Source organism: Mobula hypostoma, chromosome 8 (assembly GCF_963921235.1).
Source record: "Mobula hypostoma chromosome 8, sMobHyp1.1, whole genome shotgun sequence".
Taxonomy (NCBI): Eukaryota; Metazoa; Chordata; class Chondrichthyes; order Myliobatiformes; family Myliobatidae; genus Mobula; species Mobula hypostoma.
This window is the reverse complement of record NC_086104.1, coordinates 92,146,038-92,166,469: the sequence shown is the minus strand read 5'-3', so window position 1 is coordinate 92,166,469 and position 20,432 is coordinate 92,146,038. Positions and strand designations below refer to the sequence as shown.

The 20,432-nt window shown below is 45.4% G+C and overlaps 1 protein-coding gene across 1 annotated transcript in view; it reads left to right on the top strand.

Moving 5' to 3' along the window:
* Positions 1 to 20,432, top strand: part of acss1 (acyl-CoA synthetase short chain family member 1) — a 70,851-nt gene that overhangs the window by 11,087 nt on the left and 39,332 nt on the right. Inside the window, exons 2-3 of the mRNA XM_063056331.1 lie at positions 8,347 to 8,443; positions 19,112 to 19,311. Coding sequence (XP_062912401.1) covers positions 8,347 to 8,443; positions 19,112 to 19,311 — 297 coding nt within the window. The remainder of the gene's footprint in view (positions 1 to 8,346; positions 8,444 to 19,111; positions 19,312 to 20,432) is intronic.

Sequence of the window (20,432 nt, the reverse complement as noted above, 5' to 3'; positions counted from 1 at the left end):
TGTAGAATTTATTGACACAGTTGGTTGTGGAGGCCAAGTCATTGGGCATATTTAAAGTGGAATTTGATGCCAAACCTGATTAGTCAGGATGTCAAAGGATACAGGGAGAAGGCAGGAGAATGGGTTTGAGAGGGGTAATAAATTAGCCACAATGGAATGGTGGAGCAGACTCGATGTGCCAAATGGCCTAATTCTGCTCTAATGGCCTTATGGTCTTATTGTTTAGTATACTGAAGCTGGAGCCCAGGAGGACATTTTGCTTCAGAAGGCTATTGCAGACAGGATGAGAGGCAGATGCTGAAAATTAGATTGGGGAAGCATTAGGACACTGTGGGTAGATTTGGCATTAAACCCTCTTTTGTAATTGGATTGGGAAGTGGCAGAGGTACTGTTTCTGGTGAACTTAAGTTGGGATAAGTTAGTGGGAGTATTTTGGAAGAGCAATGATTAAATGGAGAGGTAGGTAAGGAGTTTGGATCCCAACATATCGATGTAGTTATAAAGAAGGCAAGACAGCGACTATTCTTCATGAGGAGTTTGAAGAGATTTGGCATGTCAACAAATGCACTCAAAAACTTCTATAGATGTACCGCAGAGAGCATTCTGACCAACTGCATCACTATCTGGTATTGGTGGGGGGGCCGGGGCGGGGGGCTACTGCACAGGACTGAAAGAAGCTGCAGCAGGTTGTAAATCTAGTCAGCTCCATCTTGGGCACGAGCCTACAGAGTACCCAGGACATCTTCAGGGAGTGGTGTCTCAGAAAGGCAGCATCTATTATTAAGGACCACCAACACCCAGGACATGCCCTTTTCTCACTGTTACCATCAGGTAGGAAATACAGAAGCCTGAAGGCACACACTCAGCGATTCAGGAACAGCTTCTTCCCCTCTGCCATCCGATTCATAAATGGACATTGAACCCTTGGACACTACCTCACTTTTTTAATATACAGTATTTCTGTTTTTTGCATGTTTTTTAATCTATTCTCTATACGTGTACTGTAATTGATTTACTTATTTATGTATTATTAATTTTTATTTTATTTTTTATTGTTTCTCTTCTATATTATGTATTGTATTGAACTGCTGCTGCTAAGTTAACGAATATCACATCACATGCTGGGGATAATAAACCTGATTCTGATTCTGATTCTGATAGTGTTTGGACTGGTATGGTTGACGACAACATCAGCTGAGTTGAATTATACAGTATGGCTCATTCGTGAGTGTTATTGCCACAAGAAGGATTTGAAACATTCCCTCTGTAAAATGAATACTCTCTCTGAATTATAAAGAAAACTTGCTTCATAAATCACATAATCCAGCTATAAAACTGATGAATTGGATTCAGGAGGCTGATAGTTCAAGGCCCCCTACTATAGTTTCTTGGGTGGCAGGAATGGAGGTGTAAGGCGCTCCTTCCCTCCGCTAGCCTGCAGGTCACCCTTGGGCAAAGTGTAGCACTTGCTTAGTCCCCCCCATCAGGGACACATGAAGCCATGTAGATGGTTATATGAGCAACTGGTGCACATCACAGTCCTGGTTAAGCGACCACTGATGCCAGGCAGACAATCTCTGAAAAGTATCGATAAAGGCTGGGGTCACTCATCTTGTAAAGGCACTGCCCAGAAGAAGGCAATGGCAAACCACTTCTGTAGAAAAATTTGCCAAGAACAATCGCGGTCATGGAAAGACCATGATCACTGACGCCATTCAACATGGCACATTAGGAATGACTGAACCGTAGTTTCGAGTGCAAGATCCGGGCAGGACTAAGGGAGGTCACAGTGTTAGTTTCCAGTTAGGCATTAAACATAGTCCCCACAGCTCCTGCTAATATAGATCCCATAGCATGAAGTAAATTGTGTTATTATTATCCCATGTATTGAGGTACAGTGAAAAGTCTTTGTTAAGCATTGCATCAGTGCATTGAGGTATCGCAAAGGAAATAAATAGAGTGCAGAATAAAGAGTTGCGTTTGTAGACAATGTGCTGTACCGGCAGACAATAGGGGCAAGGTTATCTTAGAGAAGTAGAATTGAGATTTAAAAGAACAATTATAATAGCAGCGTTGAGTAGATCTACAGCTGACAATGAGTCGGCTTATTCCGTGTCTAAGAACAGCAGAGAGTTCCATCGAGATCCAATCTGAAGTACCTAAAACTGACCGGCGTTCTTTTCTCGTTGCCATCATTTGAACTCATGAGTAGATTATTCTGCTGGGATTCCTATATTCTAATAGTGGAGGAAGGAGGGTTGGAACTGGCCGATCCTGGCAGAACCCAAATCGTGGTAATACTGCTTGGTAGCATTGCCAAACATACCCTCATCACTTGGTGATGACTGGGAGCAAACAGGTTGGATGGTAACTGAGGGCACTGGACCAGCCTGCTTTTCACAGATAATAGACGAATAGGACGTAGGAGCAGAATTCAGCCATTCAGCTGGTTGAGTCTGCTCCGTCATTGCATCGTGGCTGATTAATTATCCCTCTCAGCCCCATTCTCTTGTCTTTTTCCTGTAACCTTTAATACCTTTATTAACCATGAATCTATCAATATCTGCTTTAAATATACCAATGACTTGCCTTCCACAGCCATCTGTGGCAATGAATTGCACGGATTCACCACACTGTGGCTGAAGGAATTCCACCTCATCTCTGTTCTGAAGAGACGTCCCTCTATTCTGAGGGTCTTCCCTCTAGTCCTAGACTCCCACACTATAGGAAACTTCCTCTCCACAATACACTCTATCTAGGCCTTTCAATCTTCAATAGGTTTCAAAAAGATACCCCCTCATTCTTCTAAACTCCAGTGAGTACAGGCCCAGAGACCTCAGATATTCCTCACACCTTAACTCCTTCATTCCTGGAATCATTTTCTTGAACCTCATCTAAACCCTCTCCAATGCCAGCACATGTTTTGTTAGATAAAGGGCCCAAAACTACTCACAATACACCAATTGCAGTCTGACCAATGCCTCATAAGGCCTTAGCATTACATCCTAGCTTTCATATTCTAGTTGTCTAGTTGAAATGAACACTAACATTGCATTTGCCTTCCTTATCACTGACTCATCTGCAAGATAACCTTTAGGGAATCCTGCACGAGTACCCCCCAGTTCCTTTGCACTTCTGATTTCTGAATTTTCTCCCCTTTTAGAAAATAGTCTACGCTTTTATTCCTTCTGCCAAAGTGCATGACCATAGGCTTTCTTGTGCTAAATTCCATTTGCCACTTCTTTTCCCATTCTACTAATCTGTCTAAGTTCTTCTGTAGACCCCCTGCTTCCTCAATACTACCTGCCCCTCCACCTATCTTGGTACTGTCAGCAAACCTGGCCACAGCAATGGGCATTTTCCCCACCTTATCAGGAGATGGGTGCCAGTGTTGTAGCTGTACTGGTACAAGTTGGTTAGAGGGCAACGAGTTTGGGTCCACAAGGCCTCAGCAAGGATATTTTTTACTTTTTTGCTGTATTCTGTGTGCTCAGTTACTTCTGGTGTAGAATTAGTCAATGGATTAAGACTGGCTTCTGTTGTCCTTGGGAGAAAGCAGAGATGGGACATTTATTTGACACCTCTGGATGCAAACATTTCACTCAAGTCATTTACCTTTTCCATGTTCTTGTCAGTCGTTTTAACTGTCCATCACCATTCTCTCAATCTAGAGGCTGGACCAAATATGGCTGTCATAGATACTGCCACAGTCCTCTCTTTCAGACTTCTACAGTTGACTGAAGTGTTCATCAATAATCTACATATAAATAATGGCTGCTGCTAAGTGTGAGTTAGAACATGGAACATAGAACATTACAGCAAGGTACAGGCCTTTCAGCCCCCGATGTTGTACCGGCTCCAAAACCTACTCCAAGATAAACCTAATCCTTCCCTCCCATAGCCCTCCATTTTTCTATCATCCATCTAAGAGTCTCTTAAATATCCCTAATGTAAATGACCCCTGGCAGGGCATTCCATACGCCTACCACTCTCTGTGTAAAAATCTACCTCTGACAGCCTCCCCTATACTTTCCTCCAAACACCTTAAAGTTATGCCTCCTCAAAAGAAGGTGATGGGTGTCCACTCTACCTATGATCCCCTAGCAAGATCAAGTCACCTCTCATCCGTCTTCTTTCCAAGAGAAAAGCCCTAGCTCGCTCAACCCATCCTCATGAGATGAGCTATAGTCCAGGCAGCATCCTGGTAAGTCTCCTCTGCACCCCATCTAAAGTTTCCACATACTTCCTATAATAAGGTGACTAGAACTGGTCACAATATTCCAAGTGCGCTTTTATAGAGCTGCAACATTACCACGCAGGTCTTGTACTCAATGTCCCAATGTAGGCTAACACACCATATGCCTTCTTAATCACCCCATCAACGTGCACTGTAACTTGTAGCAGAGGACAGGGCTTGCTGCTATGAGTGTGGCTTTGCCTCACTAGGCAGGATTCCCAGCACATTAGATACATTCGAGGCTTTTAAGAGGCGATTAGGCACATGTATATGGGTGCCTGTAGAGCACTTTTTTGTCTTGAGGCAAGGTCATTCAGGGCCTTGTTTTGTTGTCAGGTTGTTTGAGAGAAGAAAATCATAACCACAAGAAATTGTGCAGATGGTAGAAATCCAAAGCAGTGAAAGTCCTGAAGAAGGGTCCCGGCCGGAAACATTGACTGTTGCTTCATTTCTATAGATGCTACCTGACTAGCTGAGTTCCTCCAGCATTTTGTGTGTGTTGTTTTATGGGGCCATTGAGATCCTAGACTTTGATGTTCGTGCAGCTGCATTTCTGTTGCCTCTGTTGGGTTGAGGATAGTCTGATGGAGATATCAGAACAGATTAGGCAGTGACTGGCATGGAAGATGAGGGAATCTAACATATATCAGTGCCTGGAATTGACAGTGTTGTCTGAGGTTTTACATTTGTTTCTCTGACTAAACATAGTCCTGGTTAAGACATGGTGATGTTCCAAGCATATTGTCAAAAAGAGGGTCCCGTGGAGATTGCTTATGTAGTTTCCAAGGTTGAGGTGTATGTGTTGATGATCATGAGGTACTGGGGTCAATACCAGAGTGAGCTGAGGGGCATGAAGGGTTCACTTGTCCCACAGGAAAAGCCACTGAGATGTCAGGTCACCTCATTCTTGACAGTGAAATCCATCCTCTGAAAACTCCTTTCCTCCTCTGCCCTTTCTGAAGAAAGTGCACCAACCTCCTTGCATTTGAACTGGCCATCTCTTTTCTGTCTTATCTCACTCAGAGCCGTGATATTAATGTTGAAGGGACTGAGTTCTTGGCCTATAATGGCAGAGTAACTTTCATGTCTGTCACTGCTTGGGCTGTTCAAGAAAGCCCTGATATTCCAGGTCATAAACTTCATGTTGAGGAACAGAAGAATGCAATGTGTGATGTGGCAATGCACATCAGCTGCCATATGAACTAGAACAGGGGTCCCCAACCTTTTTCGCTCCGCGGACTGGTTTAATATTGACAATATTCTTGTGGACCAGCCAACGGGGGGTGGGGGTTGGTGGTGGTGGTGGTGTTTAAGTAGGGTTGCCAACTTTCTCACTCCCAAATAAGGGACAAAAGTAGCAGTCAAATACGGGACACTTGTGTTTACCCTGAGAAACACTACCATGACCATGAAGCCTTGCGCGGGCACCTGTGTGCACATGCGTGACGTGCACATGCGTGTAGGTGCTGATTTTTTTTCTACAAATCGGTTTTGGCTTAATCCTCCCGATTCTGTTAAGTGGAGCTACACTGTACATATATTATTTCTACTTTATATAGGCTGTGTATTTATCACATCATTCCTGCTTTTACTATATGTTAGTGTTATTTTAGGTCTTATGTGTTATTTGGTATGATTTGGTAGGTTAATTCAAGTTCAACAGTGTGTGACAGGGAATGAGGGAAGGTGCAGCTGGCTCATATCGTTTCATATCGCCAAATCATATCGTTTCCTCACGGCCCGGTAGCACATGCTTTGAGGCCCGGTACCAGTCCGTGGCCCGGTGGTTGGGAACCACTGAACTAGAAAGAAGGAGGTCTTGGTCTAATGGCAGGAAGGTTGAAAACTATAGGAATCCAGGAGGTGACATGCATGACATGAACAGGTATGGACAAATGGACTTGCACTCAAATCTGTGTCTCCACATCTCGTCCCACACACTGACAGACAGGCACAAATACATTGTATAGGTAAGCTCTGACACACTCCTTCACCCAGTGCTCCTTCCCCAGTTCCCTACCTTCCCTGAACTGCCTCTCATTCATAATCTAACCCATCCCTAAATCTTCCTTCCACCTCCCAAATGGTTCTCTTCCTCTCAGTCCCTCTATGAACCCCCATCCCAACATGTGCATTCCTGAGTGAACCAATAGAGCCCGCCAAGAGCAGAGGCAAAGCTATTTTGAGAAGAGCTGACCTACATCAGGTAGAAGTTTCTATATAAGACAGCAAGTGACATTTGAAGTACAAAAAGCACCAATTCCTTTACTCTTTTAGAGCCTCCGTGTAATGTACTTCTGAAAGATGTGATGTGGTGCAAAGCATCTCGGTTATCACAGCCCAAAATCACATTTCTTCCAACCCAATTGCTATAAACGAAACGTTCTCCTCCTCTGCACCATAGTCATGTGCTTAGCAGCTGACTCAGTGACTGTCAACAGGGGGTGGAGAGCACCCAGGAGGTGGAAGCACTGGAATGAACAGATGAGTATCAAAGGTCATTGTTGTTGGCACAGAGTAATAAACCATAAATGAACAAACTGTTCTAAAAGCGGAACTTATTTCCAGAAGAGATTTAACCTCTGCTGCCTTTAAAGTGGATTTTGAATTTATTCTGTGTCAGTTTTCCTCCCCTTACATTTAAAACTGAGGCGTGAGAAACTAAATCTATCTTTCTCATCACGGGGATCTCCTCTCCACTTCCAGGTTTGAAACCCTTCCCTTTTCCCATCCCTGCACAGCTCATCTGCTGAAATCCTCAGCTGTGCTTTTGTGATCTCAGACTAGATTATCCAAATGCACCATTCGTGGCTGGCCAAGTCATCAGGTATATTAAAGTGCAAACTGATAGGTTCTTGATTAGTAAGGGCATTAAAGGTTACAGGGAGAAGGCTGGAGAATGTGGTTGAGAGGGATAATAAATTAGCCATGATGGAAAGGTGGGACAGACTCAATGTGATGAATGGCTTAATTTTGCTCCATGTCTTATTGTCATTCAGAAACCCTAGCCCATCCAAAATTCTGCTGCCCCAATCCTAAGATAGACTGCGTCTTACTCACCCATTAACGTTGCTGTTACTGACTTATCCATTATGACCTGGAAGGCCATTCAGCCCATTTGGTCTATGCCAGTTCCCTGCAATATTCTTTTTTCACTTTTCCTACATGGACTTCCAGATTTGACTGTCTCAAGTTAGAAGTACAGATTCTTGCACAGCCTTTCTCTGCCTGTAATCTACAGCAGCCCAACTTCAAAGAAGCTTTCTCATATGGGAGCCCACGTGCTCACCACACTTCCTTCACCTTAGATTTGGCAACCATTCAAGTTATGGAATTCCCTTTGTAAACGTCATTGTCTCCTTCTCTGTCCCCCTTAGTTTAAAAGAAAAACACATGTCTGAATGAGCTTTGTCATCACTTTGAATAACTTCTCGCCATGGTAAGGATTGTTGTTGTAAAACAACACCATGAAGCACTTTAGGAAGATACCAGGTAGTGGATGAGACTTTTTTGTTTTGCAGACAGTGGGAGTCGAGTACAGCCTGAAAGGTTAGTGGAATTAATATATGCTGGAAATAGAAGACTTTACGGAGCATTAGAAGAAAGAATGAGGGAATGGACTAATTGGATCACGTTTTACCAAAGAAATGGGACAGGAATAATGGGTTGAATGAATTGCTATGATGTAGGATTAACATATAAAGAACTATGAATCAGTATAATCTTTTTTATGCAAGGGTCTATGGACTCCAGGATGGGAACCCTTGATCTAGGTGAAGGAAATGCATTAACATTAGAGGATTTTTGGAAATGAATATTTATATGTATAACCCTCTGCATATTTTTCATTATTTCTATATTCTTCTAGCAATGAAGTTCTGTTGTTGCAAACATTTCTTAAGTAGCTTTCAGTGTTACAGCATTAAAATTAAAATGTTAGCACATTCTTTATAATGTATTTCTTTAAGTTAGTTTTTGATTGTCATTCTGTGCCTTCTCTGTGGTGTGGTGCCAAATTTTGTTTCATTACTTGTTGCCCTTATGTATTTGGGATCAAAATGCTACCACTGATCATCAAATCTTCATCATTAACATTCATTTCTTTTCAGTGAACTGTTTGGATCGTCATGCCAACCAGTCACCCAACAAGGTGGCTTTGATCTGGGAGAGGGATGAACCAGGCACCGAAGTAAGAATTACATACAGGTATGGCCCAGTGCAATCATAGCGGTTTAGAAAATGTGTGTTTTGTTCCTCTCTACACAAAATCATAAGTGTATTGATACTGATGAAAATTGTGAAAACAGATTGCAATCTTGACTGACCCATTACAAGAAGGAACTGGAGGCTTTAGAAGAGATGCAGAAGAGGTTTGCCAGGATTACAGGGTATGAGCTGGAAGGAGACCCTGGACAAACTTGGGTTGTTTTCTTTGCAGTGTCAGCGGCTAAAAGAAGACTGGATAAAAGAATATAAGATTATGAGAGGGCTGCCAAGGGTAGAGTCGGAATCTTTTTCCCAGAGTAGAAATGCCAAATTCTAGAGGACAAGAACTTAAGGCGAGAGAAGGAAAGTTTAAACAATACTTTACACAGAGAGTGATAGATGCCTGATATGGGCTGCCGGGTGCTGGGGGCGGGGGGGGGGGGTGGTGGGTGGGTGGTGGAAGCAGATATGATAGTGTCTTTTAAGATGCTTTTAGACATACACATCAGTATGCAGGGGCTAGAGAGATATAGATCATGTAAATGTGGAAGAAAATTAGTTTAATTTTGTCATCATGTTCAGCACGACGTAATGAATAGAAGGGCCTGTTCCTGTGCTGTATGCTCCATGAATTGAGATAGTTATAGAATTATAGACACAGTTCTTCGACCTACCAAGTCCATACCAACCCTTTACACTCATTTACACTAAACCTACCCAACTCATTTTATTCTCTGATCACGTGATCATTTTTTCCCTTTGGCTCAGAGGGTGAAGCATACAGGGTGCAAGCATTTTGGACTTGTCCGAAGTCATATTTCAGACTTAGATTGATTTACCACACGTACATCGAAACACAGAGTGAAACGTGTCATTTACGTTAATGACCAACACGCCCAAGGGTGTGCTGGGGGCCGCCGGCGAGCATCGCCACACATTCTGGAGCCAACGTAGCTTGTCTTCAGTGCTCGGCAGAACAATATAGACCACAGCAAGTCAGAACATAGCAAGTGACAAAGCAACAACTGCGAATCAAGCCCTGCCCCTCCCTCCCTGCCACCCACCCACCCACGCACAGTCACCTCGCTCCAGGACAGGCCGTCTCTGGGCTCAGCCTCCAGCGGATTTGTTGATTTGCAGACATTGGGTCTTCAACCTTCCCAGTGGACTCGCAGAGACCCACAGACGTGTGGCTGCGGATATTGGGCCTTTACTTCGAGTCTTCCGTTTGACCTTCGGGGACCCAGGGCTCACTGACGATGACGAGTGAGGCTGCTGGATGAGGATCTGAACTCCGGACTTGCCGCAGACAGGACTCCAAACATCCTTGCCGCTCTTTCAGCTTGACATACGACCATGTTTGTGTCGCTGTCCTTTGAACGCGGAGTGGAGGCTTAGACTCTGGCCTGCCCTCTAATTCCCCATGTCCCTGTCCCTGAGACCTAAGCTGACCTTTACCATCCCTCTCTGTCGTTACGACCATCCCTAAAAACCTAACAAATATGTAAGTCTGAGCGGTGACCTTGATGGAGACTGCAGCTCGGCGCCATCTTCACTTTGTCTCCATTAACCAAAACACCAAAAATGCAGATAAGGGAGTTTCATTCTTAGCTGAGAAGCCCAAAGCAAACAGTCAGCTGGATCACTGTAGAGTCTCTATGAACTCCTTGCAAGCAGTATGCTTCTCCTGAGAGCTATCTGTTGAACTTGCCTCTCTAGGCCTCTTAGTACACCTTAGTACGCGTTTCCTTCCTTTTCACACATTGCTACAGCGGCTCCTCACACCTTACATCTGCAGTAGTGGTGCTTTTCTGAAGGGCTGGGTCCCAACGTTACTGCTGTGTGGCTTCCTCCTGGCAGCTGTACCACGTCAGCTTATTGGCACATGCCAAGGCTGAAGGTGTGCCCTGTTCAGTGAGTTCAACAATGATATTTAATAGCCTTGCTTACTTCTTTCTGAGCATGAGAAGGAAAGGGGAGACTCCAGGCCAACAGAGGCATAGAATTTTAGCTATAAAACATGATAACATGTTTTATCTATGGAAATGAATAAACAGTTGATGTTTCAAGTTAAGACTATTTTTCAGGATCGAAATGCCGACGGTTTATTCATTTCCATAGATGTAGCCTGACCTGTTGAGTTCCTCCAGCATTTTGTGTGAGTTGCCCTGGATCTCCAGCACCTGCCGAGACTCTTGTGTTTATAACAGTCAAGTTTGTTGTCATGCTGAGATTCAGGTACAATATAAAACTTGCTTTCAGCAGCATTACATACGTGTACAAGCAACATATAGAACATAAGTTAAATGTAAATTATATAAGATGTGAAGTGAGTGTGAGAGAGAGAGGGGAGAGTGAGAGAGGGGGAGTGAGGGGGAGGGAGAGAAGGGGAGAGAGAGAGGAGAGTGTGAGAGTGAGAGAGGGGAGAGAGAGGGGGAGGGAGAGAAGGGGAGAGAGAGGAGAGTGTGAGAGTGAGAGAGGGTTAGAGAGAGAGGGAGGAGGGAAAGGGGGAGCGACAGGTGGGGAGAGAAAGGGGAAGAGGGAGGGGAGGGAAGGATAAGGGATGAAGGGAGGGAGAGAGAGAGGGGGAGAGAGAGAAAGAGAGAGGGAAGGAGGGAGAAGGAGTGGGAAAGAGAAGGTGAGAGCATGAGGGAGCATAAGTGACAGAGCGCGTGAGATAGAGAGTGTGTGTGAAATAAGACTGTACCAAGCCAAGACATTAATGCAATAAAGACACAATTGGAGACAAGTCCATGCCAGTGCAGGAGATGGTCTGTAGTGTGCCATTGCTGAGATAGGCAGGTTAGTTCAAAAACCTCATAGTAGTAGGAAAGTAGCTGTTCCTGAGCCTGGTGATGTGGACTTCAAGCATCTGTACTAGCGGACTGATAAGGATGGAAGGGGTCTCGTCATTGGCGATTTTGGTGTTTGAGGCCAAGAGTTCGGGCCTCATCCAGGGTCCTGATCTGTAATTATCTGTGAGTCCTGGGTCGATACCGAAGATTGAAGCCCAAAAATCAATGGGAGGTCTGGATCGAATCCTGAAAGCTGATTGGTGGTCATGAAGCCTGAAGACCAATCGGAGGTCCAGACCGAAACTGGAGGACCGATCAGAAGTCCAGAAGTCAAGTTCCAACGTGTGGAGCCTGGAGTCTGTGAATCGTTGTGAGTCCACCGGGGAGTCATGGGCCAGTGTCTGCAAACCCATGAGTTCACCGGAGCTGGAGGCTGAAGACTGCCTGTCCTGGGGTGAGAGCGACACTCACAACATGCTGGAGGAACTCAGCAGGTCGGGCAGCATCCGTGGAGAAGATCGGTCGACGTTTCAGGCCGGAACCCTTCGTCAGGACTGTAGAGGGAAGGGGCAGAGGCCCTATAAAGAAGGTGGGGGGAGGGTGGGAAGGAGAAGGCTGGTAGGTTCCAGGTGAAAAACCAGTAAGGGGAAAGATAAAGGGGTGGGGGTGGGGGTGGGGGGAAGCAGGGAGGTGATAGGCAGGAAAGGTGAAGAAGGAATAGGGGAAAACACACTGGGTAGTAGAAGGAGGCGGAACCATGAGGGAGGTGATAGGCAGCTGGGGGAGGGGACAGAGTGAAATAGGAATAGAGGAAGGGAGGGGGAGGGAATTACCGGAAGTTGGAGAATTCTATGTTCATACCAAGGGGCTGGAGACTACCTACATAGTAAATGCGGTGTTGCTCCTGCAACCTGAGTTTAGCCTCATCATGGCAGTAGAGGAGGCCATGTATGGACATATCTGAATGGGAGTGGGAAGCAGAGTTGAAGTGGGTGGCTACTGGGAGATTCTGTCTGTTGAGGCGGACAGAGAGGAGGTGCTTGACGAAGTTGTGGCGGATGGAGCGGAGGTGCTCGATGAAGAGAGGCCTGTGTGGGCATGTGGGTGGGTGGAAGGAAGGAATGGGACTTGTTTAGTTGTTGTTGCTTTGTCACTTGGTTTGTTCTGTTTTGCTGTGTTCTGTGTTGTTCTGCCGAGCATTGTGGGAGCCAGAATGTGTAGCAACACTTGCAGACTGTCCCCAGCACGTCCTTGGTTGTGTTTAGTTGTTAATGCAAATGATGCATTTCACTCTGTGTTGCAACGTACATGTGAGAAATAACTCTGAATGTCCTGCTTGACAGAAACCGCAAGAAGAGGGTATGACCTGGATGGTGGTGGGGGATCCTCAATGATAGATGCTGCCTTTCTCCAGGTAGCGCCGCCCGTGGATGCTGTCAGTGGTGGGGACGGCTGTGCTCTGGGTGGGCCAGGCATCTCTGCAGCTTCTTGCATTCCTCTGTGTTGGAAATGCCATACAAGATCATGACTTAACCAGTGTGGATCTGTACAAGTTTGTTAGGATATTTGGTGACATGCTAAATCTTCTTAAGCTTCTAAGCAGAGAGCCTGACATGCCTTCTTCATCATTGCATCTACAGTACTGTGCACATATACAGTATATAGCTAGGGTGCCTGAAACTTCTGTACAGTACTGTATATTGTCTATCCAGTCACCAAATTACTGAGCTAATATAAAGCTAAGTATTCTTATTTCTATCTCCCAACCATCTTCCTATATATATATATGTAATACCTTGGTTCATATTTTACTGTTATGCTGTATGTATTTCATTTTGGCAGTTCTGTAAGAGCAGCTTGTTTTCAGCTTGTTTGGGCTACTGTTGAAGATAAGAGATAGGAGAACTATATGCCAACCAATTAGGATGGTCGGATTAAGGGGATGTTCCTCTTGTGAGGGACGCTAAGGTTGGGCTTGGGGCTTTTGGTCGAAAGGAGATGAAGAGATGGGTGAATCGGTCGTAGCCTATGATCAGGTGGGAGACCTGTTTATTCGAGATGGATTGCGAGCGACATTTGGAAGGTGGTGTGTGCTTTCACGTTGACTGAGGGCCCAACATGTGAATGACAGAGAAGTTCAAGATGAGCTCCAACTTGTGCACATTTGACTGTTTAATTAGAATGAGCCCTTTCCTTTTTGTTAATCTTTACTAACCCTTTAGTTAAGTTAAGATTCATAAATATAATTCCTTTAATCATATGCAGTGAACTGTTTTATTTCATAGCACTAATTTGTAACAGGGCAGCCAATGACACAGCACCCACACAAACCAGGGTTTGGGGTGGGATGAGCCGTCTCAATCTCACGAGTTTGGCGGGACGTGAGAGTGTCTTCCCTAAACTTACACAGCCAGGGAAACCAGGGTGTTTCATATATATGTATACACACACACACACACACACACACACACACACACACACACACACACAATGAATGAGGGCCTCCATCGGTCAGAGCCGACCATTGATATTGTGTCCTAGCTGTCTAGATACACAAGCCTGGGCAGTACGATATCGAGAGCAAGCTGTTGCCCACGTAGCAGGCTCCCCCTCTCCACGCATCTGATGAACCCAAAGGAACTCAATGCAGGACTGCCTTAGGGACTCCAGCTCCAGACTTCTCCCTCGGGGTTTACCCTGAAGCCTTCCCCATGAGTGGGTATAGCCGCAAGGCAGCGGAGGTTTGAGATCAGAGTTTTGCTTCTCCTAGATGAGCTGCCAACCACAGCTTATGAGCCCCATCTGCCCGAAGGGCTGGCTTTAAGGCGTTGGTAACCCACCTTTGCCCCTTCTGTCAGTAGAAACGGTTCCGTCGGGCTTAGTAGCTAAGCCATATGTGAAGGCCAGGAGCTGGACCTGGTTGTCAGAGGCTATTTGAGGTGCACGCCTTTGGGAGCATTTTATAGGTAGTGGGAGCTTGTCCCCATTACTACCCCCGGCTATAACAACCTTAATGAATCTAAAGCTTTTGTACAGTATTGTATGTGCTAGGCCCAGGACAGGTTATCCATGATACTAAATCCCCGGAATATGAAGCTGCGAACTCCCTCTGTCTCTGACCCACCAATGAGGACAGGCACGTAGTCACCTGACTTCCCCTTTCTGGTCAAAGGTTTCGTCCTCGGTTTTGCTGATGTTAAGCATGAGGTCGTTGTCATGGCACCGCTCAGTCAGATGTTCTCCCTCACTTCTGTATGCTGACTCGTCAGCCCACAACAGTGGTGCTGTCAGCAGATTCACAGATGGCATTGCAGCTCTGCTTAGTGGCACGTCTATGTGTAGAGGGTGTAGGTCAGGCGACTCAGCATCCAGCCTTGAGGTGTTGTTCGGGGAGCAGGAGACTTTGTTGGTGGTCCTCACTAACTGAGGACTGCCGATGAGGAAGTCAAGGATCCAGCTGCAGAGGAAGGTTCAGAACCCCAGGTCTTGGTTTGGTATTATGGTGTGGTCGTGCCTGATGATCCCCAACTGAGTGTTGAGACAGCGGAATAGTGTTCACTGCAGCAGATCCAGGTCATTTCTGAGGCAGGAGTTGATCTGCGCTGGGATGCTTCCTCATAGTTGATGTTAAGTACTCTGGGACAGTTGTCATTGTGTCCTTCTTGGACACTGGTATTGCAGGTGTCCTTCTGAAGCACGTGGGAGCCTCAGGCAGCAGAAGCGAGAGGTTGAAGATGTCCTGGACTGCACCAGCCAGTTGGTCTGCACAGAGCTTCAGCGCCTGGCCAGGTGCGCTGCCTGGGCTGGATGCTTTTCCACGGCTCACCCTCTGAAAGGGATTCTCTGATGTCGGCCTTGGAGACTGACATCCCAGGATCATCAGGAGCTGTGGGGGGGTGGGGGGGTGTAGGAGTGTCACTAATACTCCTTTCACAGCTTGCAGAAAAGGCATTGAGCTCAGCAGGGAGTGATGGTCATTTGTCAATTATACGCCCCCGTTTTGCCTTATCAGAAGTGATCACGTGCAAGCCTGCCACAGCTGTCGAGTATCCTTCTGTGATTCCAGTTTTGATTGGCATTGTCTCCTCACGCTTGCTACAGCCGTACTGAGGTTGTACCTGGACTTGTAGCCTTATGACTTAACTTATCCACACCAGGCTAACCTAACCCATTTGCCTTGCTTCAAACCTTTCCTTTCCATGTACCTGTCAGAATCTGTATCAGAATCAGGTTTATTGTCACTGACATATATCGTGAAATTTGTTGTTTCGTGACAAAAATGACTATAAATTACAAAAATAAATGAATAATGGAAAAGGGGAATTGCGAGGCAGTGTTCATGGGCTCATGGACCATTCAGAAATCTGATGGTGAAGGGGAAGAAGCTGTTCCTAACGTATTGAGTGTGGGTCTTCGGGCTCCAGTTGCTCCTCCTGAATAGTAGCAATGAGAAAGGGGGTTGCCCCAGATGGTGAAGGTCCTTAATGGTGGATGCTGCCTTTTTGAGGCATCACCTTTTGAAAATCTCCTCAGTGGTGGGGAGAGTTGTGCCTGTGATGGAACTGGCTGAGGCTACAGCCCTCCGCAGTCCCTTTCAATCCTGTGCACTGGAGCCTCCTTATCAGTTGGTGATGTAATAACCAGTCAGAATGCCTTCCACTGTACGTACCTCTGTAGGAAATTGCATGAGTCTTTGGTGACTTGTCACATCTCCTCAAACACCAAATTAAGAATAGCCACTGGTGTGCCTCCTTAGAGGTTGCATCAATGCGTTGGGTCCAGGATAGATTTGACGCCCAGGAACTTGAAACTGCTCTCCCTTTCCACTGCTAATCCCTCAATGCCTGGTGTCTCAACTTCCCCTGCCTGAAGTCCACAATGAACCTCCCGATCTTGCTGATAGTCTGTGCTGGTTGTTGCAGGAACGCCACTCAACCAGCTGGTCTGTCTCACTTGTGTATGCCTTCTTGTCGTCGTCTGAGGTTCTGCTAACAGCAGTGGTGTCACTGGTGAATTTTTTGTTGGCGTTTGAACTAGCTACACAGTCATAAGTGCAGAGGGAGTAGAGCAGTAGGCTAGGTATGCATCCCAAATGTGCAGCAGAGGACATAATATTACTGATCTGTACTGATAATGGTCTCCCTGTGAGGAAGTCAGGGATTTCAGTTGCAGAGTGAGATCCAAAGGCCCAGGAATTGTAGCTTGTTGATTAGTACTGAGAAGTTGATGGTTTTGAACGCTGAGCTGTAATCAGTAAACAGCAGCCTGATGTAGGCATTTCTGTTTTCCAGGTGCTCCGAAGCTTAGTAGAGAGCCAGTAAAACAGTGTCTGCTGTAGAGGTGCTGTGATGGTAGGCAAATTGAAGTTGGTCCAGATCCTACCTTTTGCAGAAGTTAATTCTAGCCAAGATCAAGTTCTCAAAGCACTTCATCACAGTAGATGTTAGTGCCACCAGGTGAGAGTCACTGAGGCAGCTCACCCGGCTCTTCTTGGGCACTGGTATGATTCTCACCCTTTTGAAGCAGGTGAGAACCTCCAACTACAGCAGTGAGAGATTGAAGATGTCCTTGAACACTCCAATCAGTGTTTCAGTACCCTGCCAGGTACCCCACTGGAGTCTGATGCCTTGCGAAGATTCACCCTCCTGAAGGATGTTCTGACTTTAGCCTCTGAGACAGAGATCACAGATGCTGCAGGGATCACACAGGTGCATAAAAGGCACTGTGCTCATCGGGAAGTGAAGTATAATCCTGCTTAGGTTGCTAGGTTTCACCTCATAGGAAGTAATGGCCTGCAAACCGACAACAGGTGTTGTGCATCCGATTTTGTCCCTAACTTCACACGGAATTGCCTTTCCACTCTCACGATGGCCTTTTGCAGGTCATACCTGGGCTGCTCGTAGGGATCTGGAATGCTTGTCTTGAACACCGCAAACCAAGCCCTCAGCAGACCATGAATCCCCTGGTTCATCCAGAGCTTCATGCTCTGTATGTTCTCAAAGGCATGCACTCTTCCACACACGTCTTGACAAAGTCAGTCCATCCAAAGCAAAAACTGTATTTCAAAAACTTCTAATTGTACTTATTTCTGTCCCTTCTGGTAGCTCGTTCCAAATACCCATGGCCCTTTGTGTGAAAGCATTGCCCTTCAAATCTCCTTTAAGTCTTTTCCCTCTCACCTTACACCTATGGCCTCTAGTTGCAGACTCCTCTGTCCTGGGAAAAAGACACAGACTATTATTCTGACCTGTGCCCTCATGATTTTATAAACTCCTATAAGGTTACTCCTCGATCATCATTGCTCCAGGGAATAGAATCAGCCAATCCAATCTGTCCTTATAACTCAAGCCCTCCAATCCCGGCAACGGCATGTGAACCTTTTTTGCGCCCTCTCCAGCTTAACCATATTCACCTTACAGCAACGTACCAGAACTACACACAATATTTAATTGGTATAACTAACATTTTGTATGAGTATAACACAATTGTAATTCACGGTGATAATAAACCTGATTCTGATTCTGAAATGTCGTAAACCTTGTATTCATTGCTACACATTGAGAATAAACATGCTATGCTTTCTTCATAACTCTGTCTACCTGTGTTACTGCTTTCCAGGATCTGTGCACTTGTACCCTAGGTCTCTCTGTTGAACAGCACTCTCCAGGGACCTACCATTTTCTCCCTTTTGTGCACTTGTCACATGAGGCCATAGGCACCTAGATCCCATACGGCAAAGCTAGAGACCCAATCTTGAAAAGTTTCTTTGATCATCAGACCTATGCGTAGCTGCTGGGAAAAATGTCTATGTGCTGAGATGTTGTTGTGATCTATTAACGTAATAGGATCAGGCAAGGAACAGAGCGATATGGACCGTGTGTAGGCAGATGGGATTAGTTAGACTGGTACTGTGATCAGTGCAGACATGATGTGCCAAAAGACCTGATCCCATGATTTACTGTTCTGTTTTTATGATCTAGCGTGCATTAGCAATTAGGCCTCATATGTCTGAAAAAAGTCATAATGAAATTGAAATGGAGGAATTCATTGGGTCGAGCAGTATTGGTAGAGGGGAACAAACAGTCAATGTTTTGGGTTGAGAAGGGTCTCAAACAAACTTGCCAACTGTCTACACTTAGTGGCCCTTTACTAGGTATGCCTATACACTGGCAAGTTTCTAATCAGCCAATCAAGTGGCAGCACCTCAATGCATAAAAGCATGCAGACATGGTCAAGAGGTTCAGTTGTTGTTTGGATCTAACATCAGAATGGAAAAGAAATATGATCTAAGTGACTTTGTCTACGAAATAATTGATTGCTGGTGGCATACGGGGTGGTTTGAGTATCTCAGAAACTGCTGATCTGCTGGGATTTTCACACACAACAGTCTCTAAAGTTTACAGAGAATGGTGCAAAAAACAAAAAAAAAATCCAGTGAGTGAGTGGCAGTTCTGTGAGTGAAAAGACCTTGTTGATAAGAGAGGTCAGAGGAGAATGGCCAGACTGGTTCCAGCTGACAGGATGGTGACAGTAACTCAGATAACCATGAGGATGAACAGTGGTGTGCAGAAGATCTTCTCTGAAAGCACATCAGGCTGAATCTTGATGGGCTACAGCAGCAGAAGACCACGATCAGACACTCAGTGGCCACTTTATTTGGTACAGGAGGTACCTATTAAAATGGCCCCGAAGTGTATTTCTCTCTGACTGCTGATTTCCTTCTGTATCTGATTCGAGCATCAGCAATCTTCTGTGTCTCCAGTTTGGAATTCAGAAATTGTTTGATCCACACCATTTATACTGCTACCAACTCCAACTTGACACCACCACCACCTGTTCACCCTCATGATTAGTAAATGATTGCCTGTTACAGGGAGCTTTTGGAGACTACGTGCCGTCTAGCCAATACCTTGAAGCGGTATGGTGTGAAGAAAGGAGACAGAGTTGCTCTCTACCTCCCAGTATCCCCGCTGGGCATAGCTGCAATGTTGGCGTGTGCGAGGATTGGTGCCGTACACATGGTTGTCTTTGCAGGGTTCAGCAGTCAAGCGCTGGCTGGAAGGATTTGTGATGGTACGTGGGAAAAGTTCTTGTACTCCTTTGATTGCACACCTCTTTAGTTAAGAGGTATTTTATTTGTAAGTTTAAGCGTTTTGCATCCTTTTATTGGAAACAACTAATAAGATGACAGCGATCTGTCCAATCAACATAAATTATATTTCAGAATATCCCATTCTATTTGTGATCATCTTGTCATGGTAAAAAAGTTATGTTAATACCTGCTCTCCAACTTCCTCTGGGCTTCCCTCCCCCTTTCTTTCTCCCTAGGCCTCCCGTCCCATGATCCTCTCTCTTCTCCAGCCTCGTATCCTTTTTGCCAATCAACTTTCCAGCTCTTAGCTCCATCCCTCCCCCTCCTGTCTTCTCCTATCATTTTGGATCTCCCCCTCCCCGTCCCACTTTCAAATCTCTTACTATCCCTTCTTTCAGTTAGTCCTGACGAAGGGTCTCGGCCCAAAACGTCGACTGTACCTCTTCCTGTAGATGCTGCCTGGCCTGCTGCGTTCACCAGCATTTTGTGTGTGTTGCTTGAATTTCCAGCATCTGCAGATTTCTTCGTGTTTGCGTTATGCTAATGTGCTTGGCTTTCTGTAAGTTGAGAAAACAAGATAAATAGGAAATGATTTTATATTTTAGGCAGCCATGAAAAATTCTAAATTGATTTTGGATTGCTGATCCTTTGTCTTTTAAGGGAGAGTATACAATATGCAAACTGTGAGGTTTTCTGTTGTTTCCAGAGGATTATCCGGCTTCCTTTAGCAGGGTGACAGACTCTATTTTTAAAAAAATTATCTGGTAATAGGACTGTAATCAGTCAGATTTTCACTCTGCCTTCTGTGAAGATAAACGTGGGCAGTTAAGTGTTCCTGCAGACTGGGCAAAAACCCTACTGAAACCACAAATCTATTGAAGTGAGTATTGTATGCCACAACTTCAGCATGCCCTCTGACCTCAGTAGGTGTCTCACACCCAAGTCAGGAAGGCGGCAGGCTGCACTTTGTTACCTGCAGCTTGCCTGTCAAACTGAACTAAAACCATGCCTTCCAAATCACAGTAGACCAATGCTCTATATCAGAAGTTTATATTTAATCTGTCCTCAAGTGAAGTCTCCAAATGGAGTCTTTTGATGCAAT